Source organism: Cynoglossus semilaevis, chromosome 1 (assembly GCF_000523025.1).
Source record: "Cynoglossus semilaevis isolate Cse_v1.0 chromosome 1, Cse_v1.0, whole genome shotgun sequence".
NCBI lineage: Eukaryota > Metazoa > Chordata > Actinopteri > Pleuronectiformes > Cynoglossidae > Cynoglossus > Cynoglossus semilaevis.
Genome location: NC_024307.1, coordinates 2,734,451 through 2,744,821, shown reverse-complemented (window position 1 = coordinate 2,744,821; position 10,371 = coordinate 2,734,451). Strand labels below are relative to the sequence as shown.

The 10,371-nt window shown below is 42.3% G+C and overlaps 1 protein-coding gene across 2 annotated transcripts; it reads right to left on the bottom strand.

Moving 5' to 3' along the window:
• Positions 1-3,374: 3,374 nt before the first annotated feature.
• Positions 3,375-10,034, bottom strand: LOC112487363 (collagen alpha-1(XII) chain-like). 2 transcript variants are annotated; one of them, XM_025057881.1, is made up of 9 exons: positions 9,834-10,034; positions 9,585-9,638; positions 9,081-9,152; positions 8,954-8,989; positions 8,535-8,601; positions 8,243-8,425; positions 7,864-7,941; positions 6,758-6,928; positions 3,375-4,205 (listed from the first exon to the last, which is right to left on the bottom strand). In XM_025057881.1, exons 2-9 carry the CDS (start codon positions 9,585-9,587, stop codon positions 4,063-4,065), a joined length of 753 nt encoding a protein of 250 aa, XP_024913649.1. In that variant the 5' UTR covers positions 9,588-9,638; positions 9,834-10,034; the 3' UTR covers positions 3,375-4,062. The 2 variants fall into 2 exon arrangements, with proteins under 2 accessions (XP_024913649.1, XP_024913651.1); XM_025057883.1 differs by having other exon boundaries at positions 3,375-5,130; positions 9,834-10,028.
• Positions 10,035-10,371: the final 337 nt, after the last annotated feature.

Sequence of the window (10,371 nt, the reverse complement as noted above, 5' to 3'; positions counted from 1 at the left end):
CAGCGTTCCCACAGCACAACCAAACTCTTTGGTGACCGGGACCTGATGTTGAGACCAGGTCCATCCAGGGGCATCAACATTGGTCACAACCATGACATGTGACCAATGTCTGGAAATGATCGCACCACTAACATGTCAATACACATGCAGTAATTTCTTTGGAACTTTTTAAAACCAACAAATTGATATTCTGCACTGAGAAAAGATTGAATCGAAATTACAAATCGTTTTGATATATTTTTGTCCCAGTGTTTTTTTGACCTCCAGCACCAGCCTTGCAATAACGCTATGACCCAAACAGGGGCCCACCCCCTACTTTGGGAACCACTGATGTAACCACTGATTGGGGATGGCTGGATCCGATACACAGGATTGGTCCAATGTCGGTCAAAAGTTGAAGATCGAAATATTGCACAAAAGCAACTATAGTTCGTACGATCCAATATCTCTGATACCTGGTGCCAACAGCTTAGCGCTGCTGAGAATCCATACAGGCAGGGCGGGACTTTATTTTGATGGGCACAAAAGCAACTATAGTTCGTACGATCCGATATCTCTGATACCTGGTGCCAATAGCCGCTCCTGGTTAGGGCGGGACTTTATTTTGATGGGTGCATCATGCAGCCAATCATATGCAAGGACTAGGAAAGTCATCTAGGAAAAGATGACCGCAGCATGCTGGAGAAAAGAAGGTATGATATTGATCTCGGTATCGAACGTGAAAACCTTGTATTTATCTACAGTATCCCTAGTAGAGATGTCATCGTACACTTTTTTTTTCTAAATCTGAAGCTGAACGACTTCATCGTGAGCCGCTCTCTCCGCTGTGACTCTCAGTGAGGAAACAAGTGCTCTCAACTTTTCCTAAGAGTCTCAGTTTTGCACTTTGTCCGTAGTTTCCCAAGGACAACCGTAAATCAAACAGGAGTTAATCAAATCACTTACAACCGCAGAGTAAAGAGCAGCCGCAAAGTGAAGACAGATGTAGGCTAGCTTGTCAACAAAGTCGAAACAAAAAAAAAAAAAAAAACAGACAGAACACAGGAGGCTGCACTGGTGATGGTATCAAAATCAGGGTTTTTTAGAAAAAAAAAACTTTATATTTCAAGTTTAATGGAGAACACAGTTTGATTGGATGTGTGAAAAAAAGGGCAGGGTCTGGTTTTGTATACATAGAATGATGTCAAAACAGAGGGCCAAAAATGGTACTGTTACTGTGCCTTTGGTTCAGTTACACTTGCAATGATACTCAAATGGGTTCAGTGACAATGGTAAGAAGTAGGAATGTCTGAAAAGATCGGCCGGATATTAGCATAGTTATGTAATATCCGTAAGGATCGTTATCAGAGGAAACCTGATAACTCGATGCCTGGGTTTTGACAAATGTGTTGGAATCGCTGAGACATTTACTCCAGTTTTGGGGGCAAACGGATGCATATATCGGTATCGGTTGATATCAGAATCGGAAATTAAGTATGTGGATAATATTGGCATATTGGATATCGCAAAAAGTAAATATCGGACATCCCTAGTAAGAAGAGTGTCTGCTATTGTCTGTCCAGGAACTAATTATTATTACGTTGTTCGGGAAGTCTTTATCAAACAAGTAGCTCTTCGTATAAGTGCCCTTGAAGTTATCAAGGCCAAGTCTTTGTACCAGGTCAAAAACCAGGTTCCACCTACAGGAGTCACATCATACCATGTGTACTGTACTGGTATAATGGTGATGGGAGTCGGGCTTATTATCGATGGTTCCTCAGTTTATCCTCAGGCAGGACCTGTTCTGTGCATTAAGCGTTGTTAGGAATGAAAAAGGACCAGATGTTCCTCCTCTCACGAGGTTCTTCACCTGTGAGAACCTTTGACGTTCCTGAGACGCACAGTAACCTCATTCAAAGTCGACTTATCGTCTGCTTTTCATAAAGAAATAATGAAATAAAGAGTCAAGAAAACAAGTCGTTGTTGTTTTTCCAGGAAGCAGTAAGGATGTCATCCAGACAGAGCAGTGACCCACGACCTGCTCTACACTCCCCAGCTCCTCTGTGGTCTTTGGCGTTCGTACGTACACGTCTCCTCCTCCATCTTGGTGTTTGTTCCGTGGTGATAAAGGGAAACTGCGTCAGTGGTTTCTGACCTCACGTATCTCCAGTTTCATCACAAGGAATAAGTTTAATAAGCGTGAATCTGTGAAGTTTTCCAGGTCTGGAAACACAATTTCATTGTTTCCTTGTGTAAATCTCCAGGATAATCATTACAGCCTGATAGGAGCAGAGCCAGGTGGGGGCGTGTCAGAGTCTGGTGGAGGTTTTGCGGTGAAAACTCTGGACCATGTCTTTTCACACTTTGTTACTGTTGACGCAGAACGGCTCGGTGGCCTGGACTAACCTCTGCCGTCAACATATACGTACATTTTAAAATATTTGTGTATATATTGAGACTGACAGTTTAAAATGAAACTGATGATTTGTATACGTTTCAATGAAAACAATTGCATTTGCTAACAGCTGCTAATGTCAACTTGGGATAAATATTTGCATCGAAGTATCTTTTGCTTCTCTAAATAAGGACATGCCAATACTGACTGCATCTGATACTTACTTCTGCGCATACTAGTACTCCAGTGCATGCCAATGAATCCAGCAACCTGTGACTTCATAACCGCCGTTCACCACAACCAGATGTTCAGCCGTCAGCGAATGTTGAGTTGTGTTGTTTCCTACTGCAGTGCAGTGTCTCACCGTGTCCTCACGGGTACAACATATATTTAAATAACTCAACGACGTCAGCAGTTTGGCTGGATTCTTTAGCATCCAGAATCTGCTGAGACTTATTTTTACTAACATTGTGTGTTAATTTGTGAAATATAAACGAAAAGAAAAGTGCTGAAAAATGTAGTGGAATGAGGAGAGTTTTTCAATGGAAATGTTCTATTGGTCTAAAGCTCTGCTCACTTTCTGGGGCAGCTGGTTGTTAACTAAAAAATAAATAAATAATGGAGTCCCTTATTCATCCCATAATGGGAAAATACACAGTGTGAGTCTTGGCAACAGACAGGCTGCCACAGGAGGCGCTATTACGCATGTGGTTCCTCAAACCCGGGACCCTGTGTATGTAAAGCAGACTTGTTAACTACTTTTTCGACCGACTGTGCAGAATGTTTCATTTTATCTATCTCAATTTTAATTTGGGTTGAGTTTCCACCTGCACACTGCATTTCACCATATAACCAATAGGGTGGCGCTATCTACTGCACATAACACTGTCTCCCAGTTCTTGACATGTTTTTTGAAACCCAACCTAAGGAAGTATCAGTAGAGTATTTCGTAGCTTCTATATTCACAGCTGTGAAAAAAGTCACTGCGGAATCCAAAATGAACATTTTCAGTAGTTTTATTGAAAAATGCCTCATCTGTTTCAGAAATAAATAAGAAAATAAAGCTGCGTGGAATTCACAAGATGTGCAGTTAAACCATGGGAAAAGCAATGGTATGTCCAAGATCTGGCAACTCAATTCCAACTGCATTGATGGGGAACACGTATATTCTGACGTACAAAATCCTCAGTAAATATACAACATAAACATGCAATTCCACCTTTGAGGAAAAAAAAATAAAAATACACAAAACGTTTGGTTTGTTACAATAGGTCGGATTATCATTCGCCTTAAAGCGTCATACAAAACAGGACGATGCACAAGACTTTGGAGATCAAATCGATTGTCCAAGTTAGCGATGCGTTTGGGGCTAATCTGAAACAGCTTGACACGTTGAAATTCTTTGTTTTTCTTTACATAATTAGTGCCTCACACGATGGACTCTGGATAAACACTTGCCGTTATTTTACAAGCAGACACTTAAAACTTAGCAAGCACACAGGTTTTAATGAATTAACATGTAGGCTTGTAGTCATCTTGCTAAACTTTTTCATGTCAAAAAAAAAAATATATATGTTCAATATAACCAGGGGTATCAAACCCATATAAGTACTTTTTTTTTCTGCATATCTTTAACCTCACATTAAGTAACCAATGTCATCAATGTTGCGGAGAGCTCTTTGCTGTAGCTATAAAGTGTCTGTATTGTCTGTTGTTAGTGATCTTTTTCCTCGTTGGTTTCGTGAGTAACCAGGTGAGTGTATTGACTCAAACTCTCCAGCTGGCTCCACAGATATAGACTCTACCTCAGGTTCCGGCTGGAAGCGGTTGGCTAGAAAAATATCCAGGAAGGCCAATCAAAAAAAAAAAAAAAAACATAGTTTGGCATGCACAAATTAAATTATATTGCACTCTGGACTTTGAGAGAATTCCCTGTGTCAAACTACAGCTTCCTAGATAAAGTACCGGAGGAAATTTAGATATTTAGCAAAAACTGTGATGACATTTACAATAAAAATCCACAAAAGTACTGGATAAAAAAAATAAAATAAAAAAAAAGACATGATAAAATGCCACAACAAGACACATGGGGAAAACGGCAGGGAAAGCAACGCGCGTAGCACCGATCTGGGCAGCGTACGAGGATTAAAGTACAAATGGAACATGCTTAAGTCTAGACCACAGCTGTTGAAGCCACTACGGAGTCAAATACAGAGGTTATGCTGCTGGTAAGTAAGCAGAGCGTTACGAGGCACAAGCTCCATACAGATGTTAACTGAATTTTGTTGTTTTTTTTGTTCACACAATCATTTACAAGACAAAAACAATTAGTTTTATTTACACATATCACCAACTCATCGATGTTGTTTTCAGCTGTAAAAACCTTTTTGTTAGTAGCTGTTTGGGTTGTTTTGGGTTTTTTTTTTTGTTCATGCTCCTTCCTTCGTAGAAATGCTCAGTCTTTGCTTTTAAACATATTTTCCCCCAACGGTTTGTGGTTCAAGATGCAAACAGGCCAGCAGGTTGCCATCACTGTAGCTGGTAGCTGTGAGATGATGTTAGTGCCAGTCCTCTCCGTTCTGTTCGTGTATTTGTTTGTTTTGTTTTAAGCTCTCTGTAATGTCGTTTTTACTGTTCAATAATTAAGTCCATGGTGATTATCCTTACATGCCCCTCAAGCACACGGGCAAACATCTCAGAAACTCGGCTTCAAAGTGTAAAGTGGCACAGATGACAGAGCGTTTACTATGCCATACCTGAAAATAGTTCAAAGAAGGTGTGAGTTTTTTTTTGTTTGTTTGTTTTTTTTTCTCTGTGGAACAAAGTTATTAGCAAATGATTGATCTATTGTAAGTAATCATACACTACTAGAATGCAATTGACATGCCAGTTTCAAAATCAAACACCAAATGTATGGAGGTATTACAGTGTCGTGCTAATGGACCTAGCCTTTACCAAACCCCGGCCTCGAGAAAACTCAAAATGAAGTATCATTTTATGGTAAGATTCTCACTGTTGGGTTGATTTTTTTTTTCTTCCCCCAAAAAAAGTGGTAGTTGTGGTGCTAGCTAGCTACGCCGTCACAACACGAATACTGAACAAAGTAAATGTTCCGACTGTTCCCTGGTATTTAGTAAAAATACTTCAATTCTACCTAAAAAGTATTTAAATTAGAGTCTGTTGTTGAGACGAGGAGTGCTTTTTTGCCCTGCAACTAGTGTTAAATTTAGTATTTAAATTAGAGTCTGTTGTTGAGACAAGGAGTGCTCTTTCTGACATGTTAGCATTTTCGCTGCTAGCTAGCACTGCAACTAGTGTTAAATTTAATTTTACTTACTTTTACCTAATAAATGTGAGAGACATTTATTACGTGGCCTGAAGCAGAGATTCGGTATTTTAAAGAATAAGAACAGCATTTTACTTATTTTGGCCTGAAGCAGAGATTCGGTATTTTAATCTTTCATTTTGACATTGAAGAATAAGAACGGCATTTTTCTGCCAAGATTAAAGGCATTGGCCGTCTTTAATTCACCTGTCATTTTACTTTTAAGTTGTCAAAGTTTTCTATTTGTTTTCACGTCTTGGCTTCAAATCATCGTTTGCTGACATATGGCCTGCCTGTTAAAGGTAAACAAGGCGATTGCTAAATATTTACTTGAAGGAAGGCGAGTTTTTCACTGGTAATGTTCTATGGGTTTAAAGCTCTGCTCACTTTCTGACCAGCCGGCTGTGTTCACTCCAGCCGGCTTTGTTCACTAAAAAAAAAGAATATTAAAAATGGAGTCCCTCATTTGTCCCACAATGGGAAAATTCACAGTGTGAGTCTTTGCAACACACACATGCTGCCACAGGAGGCGCCATTGAGTTTGTGAATCCTGAAACCCAGGACCCTCTGAGTGTAAGGCAGACTTGCTAACCGCTTCACTTCCGCCAACTGCGCAGAATGTTTCATTTTTATTTATCTTAATTTTTGCAATATGATTTTTATTTGTTGATATGTTGACGACTGTGACGACAGGATCGGTTGGTTTCACTTTGGTTTCATTTTTTTTAGGGTGCTCAAATACTGGCACGTGTTCTGTGTTGAAAAGTGACTTTTTGTTGCACGTTGATGTTTTTCCTGGACTCACGAGTGGAAACTGCCTCTGTAGTTTGGCAGGACGGGAAACGATGTCGTACAGTCAGTTACTGTCAACGAGGAAGGGGTTTAGTAAATTTTTTTTTCTCTGTTCACCACCTCAAGTGTGGACCACTGACATGTATACCTCCATACATTACCAAAGTGAGAGGATCAGCACTCGGTTGCCATTTCATTAGTCCGCATACACTTAGTGTTTGTCTCTCCTCTGTTCCATGCCGGACTCAGACTCTAGAGATTTCTACCTGTGTATCCTTGTCCGTTGTAAGGAATACCAACACACTGAGAAGAGTCGCAGTATCCAGGGGGTCCTGGTGGTCCCCTGACTCCAGGAGTACCCTGGCGACCTGGAGGGCCACGAACCCCAGAGGAGCCACTAGGACCTGGGGGTCCTGTTCTTGACTCGCCTGGTGGTCCTGGAAAAAAGGAAGAAGAAAGAAGTTGAATGACAGAGCGTTGGAAACAAGGAGATGACTGGAGATCAGAACTTGTTTCAAGTGGAAATGGTGGGGGTAACCTGAGGCTGCAGATCTGTAATTAAGATTTTCTTTTTTTTTTTTTTCAATGGCTCAATTAAAAAAGCCGGACCCCAAATGGAAAGTAAGAAAAAGTCTGAAGTCGTGAACAGTTGCCCCTCTGGCCCTGTGTGTCTAGACAGTGAAAACTCAGTATGGAATTTCCCCCTCCCCCCCCCCCTTCCACCCCTTAAGTGAGCCCATGTGTTGTCAATGAAGGAACTAAAGAAAGCCCATTGTACATTCCCCTACTTGTACACACACACACACACACACACCTACGCACACCGGTCATCAGTGTGGACTTCCTCCGCCTGGTACGGTTTCTCACTTCATTCAGAAACACACACACACACACACGTCAGTGTCGGGAAAATATGTCACCACGATCGATGTTTCTTATTTTATCGTAATAGTTTCCCTGGAATAAAAACAATATTTTGTAGTGATGAAAAAAAAAACAGTATCACAATCGGTCAGAAGACAACGATGTCCAAGACACGCTCCGTGACTCTCGCTGCAGACCGACTGCAGGTTGTCAGAACTCTATGAGCAGTGATTTTCTCGGATGTAAATTCTTTCCCTTCGTGGTGTAATTTTTTGCATGTGCACATCGTTTGGAAGTCCTCAGTAAAAACAAGACGAACTGTAAATCAAGGGATAAAAGGACGGGGACTGTGTCTGTGGTCTTCGAGTGTCATTTCAATTGTGAAACCAAAGAAAAGAAGGAGCTGTCACAGTGCGACACCAGCAAACTGTGCGCAGCTGCTGGGCGGACGGGTTCCACACACGCTGTGGTCACATGGGTCCAGCACGTTGAAAATGCATCGGGTTACCTGGTGGCCCGGACTGTCCTCTCTGTCCTCTGACGCTGTTTCCTGGAGATCCCCTCTCGCCCTTCTCTCCTGGCACACCTTAACAAACAATTAACAAATGGGGAGATTTATATCTGACACCTTTAAAGCCGTTTCTGCTGTGAGAACCGTCAGACAGAACCAGACACGAGCGCAAATCGAAACAGCATGAGAAAAAAAAAAACCCTTCAATTTTCCATATTTTGCAACACACTGGCTTTAATAATGTGTAGACCACACATGCTAGTGGAGCTAAGCTATTGTTCAAAAAAAAAAAAAAATGCTGACAGTTTACAAATTTGGTGTCATGGTGGTTTTATTTACTGCATGTCTCGGCGTTTTGGAGAAAAAAACCCCGTACCTCTTTCTCCTTGATTTCCAGGTATTCCTGGGGTTCCGGGGAAACCAGTTCGTCCAGGTTGCCCCTGCTCTCCGCGGTTACCTGGTTCGCCGGGTGGACCTGCGGGACCAGGAGGTCCTGGACGGCTGTTCAGTGGACTAGGTGGAATTTGGTTGATCAACACGTCAATTCTGCTCATTTGACCTTTCAGGGAGAAGCAGAGCGATTTTGGATGAGACTAATGTTTGACACGACGCAACGGCAAACTTTTTTTCTTCTTTTTTTTTTATGCCAAAGGAAAGTTTGAACTCACTGTTAACGAGCTGTTCACAAACTTGTCGGGCGATGGAGCGCATCATGCTTTGAGACGCAAAGTCTCCCTGGAAACAAAGACATTTTTATGAGAAGGATGAAGAACAAGTACAGGTGTGTGGTGTCCCATTCAGTAGAAGTGGAGTACAAAATGACTTACGGACCGGCACCGGCACCGGCCTTCGAACCGGGGGTTGGGGACCCCTGTTGTAGGCTACAGGAGCACTGTACACTAAATGTATTTGATTGTTTTGTTTGGATTTTAACTTTAACCCCCATTGGCTAAAGTGAAGATGGTTTAAGAATCATCAGAGATTTCACAAATGATCTCTGTCTGTTGAATGCGTTGACTGCATATTGTGTAGGCTGCAGTCCACTAAATGGGACACACAGTATGTTGAACAGGTGAAGCGGCGTTACCCTCTCTCCTTTCTCTCCTTTAATTCCAACAGGTCCCTGATGAGAAGAGAAAAGAGGTTTTTTTGATCAGTCAGCCGTCGATCCATCGTCAACTCAAACTATTGATCTGATGTTATTTAATACACACTGGATTTCCTGGTTCTCCTGATTTTCCTGGTTTTCCAGTAATTCCTGGTACTCCTGGATTTCCAGGGCTTCCCTAGAAAAGAAAAAAAAAAGGGAAACAAAAGCGTAATGTTTACTTTACGGTTGTGTGAGTGTCGGGCTTTAGGTTGGGATCCATACTGACTCAGCCAAGTGGAAATGTGGCTGCACGGGCTGCCAACAGGAGTGGGGGGCGGAGGGGAGGGGGGGTGGGAGTGGAAACAGTAACACTCTGGACTGTATACAGTGAAAGTGAATTCTATATTGGAACGCTGCCTCATGGCACAGTGGCTGAGGGAACTGGATCCAGATCTCTGCAGAACCACAGAATATTATTCTATCATCTTCACGGTCGAGCAGCCCAGACTCTGGGCTGTAGGACGCTTCCAGCAAAGTGGGACAGTAGAGTCGTGGATGTTCCAGGAAGTAAAGGACATGTTGGGTATTTACTTGTCCCATCACCAAACACACACACACACACACTCACCATGGACCCTGGGGGGCCTCTGGGTCCAGATGATCCCTGGTTTCCTGGTGGTCCCTGTGAAGAAACAACGTTCAATCACTGGTGTGCGACAACACACTGGGGGACGCAGTTTACGTAAAGCATCGGTGTCATGACTTACAGTGAGGTTGTTTTTGTTTTTTTTTTAACCTAAAACTCGCATAACGACATGCAGCGCTCGTGTGTCCAAAGTAAACTACGAATCGGTTTTACAAAGTCAGCTAATCTTACCCGCGCTCCACTTGGTCCAACAGGACCCAAAGGACCACGTTGTCCAGGAGGACCCTGGGAAAAAAAGAGAGAGAGAGATACACTTAATAAAATGCTAATGACCAGAAACAAGACATTTGAAACAGCTCCCTTCTGCCTCCGCTGGACAGACGAATGCTAACATTTACCCAAAGATAACAAATCATGGATTCGCTCCGAGCTGGAACAAGCGCTCTCCTGTCAGCCGACACACCTTCTGTGTCTGATATTTGTGTTATAATAGACTCTGTTATGTGAAGTAACCAACACAATGGAGCCAACACAATCTGAATGTCACCCAATGGAACTTTCACCCCTGTCAGAGTTTGTTTGCGCAGAAGGCAGTACTGATGTCCAGACTCGGCTGAATGGTGGGAGTTGGCTGGATGAGCTGAGCCGAGACGACAAGAGCGAGGGAATGAATGAAGAGGGTCTCATCCAGGGATGAATACGTCATCCAGGCTACTTAGACGTGCTTTCCCACCAAAATGTTTCAAAGTGTACTTTTGTTAGATTAGCT

Bases quoted from the DNA above. Each gene is read 5' to 3' on its own strand.
- LOC112487363 (XM_025057881.1), bottom strand. The intron at 8,990-9,080 runs GTGTGTATTAAA...TCTTCTCATCAG, and splicing joins CAGGAGAACCAGGAAATCCA to GGACCTGTTGGAATTAAAGG. The intron at 8,602-8,953 runs GTAACGCCGCTT...CTTTGTTTCCAG, and splicing joins AAGGAGAGAAAGGAGAGAGG to GGAGACTTTGCGTCTCAAAG.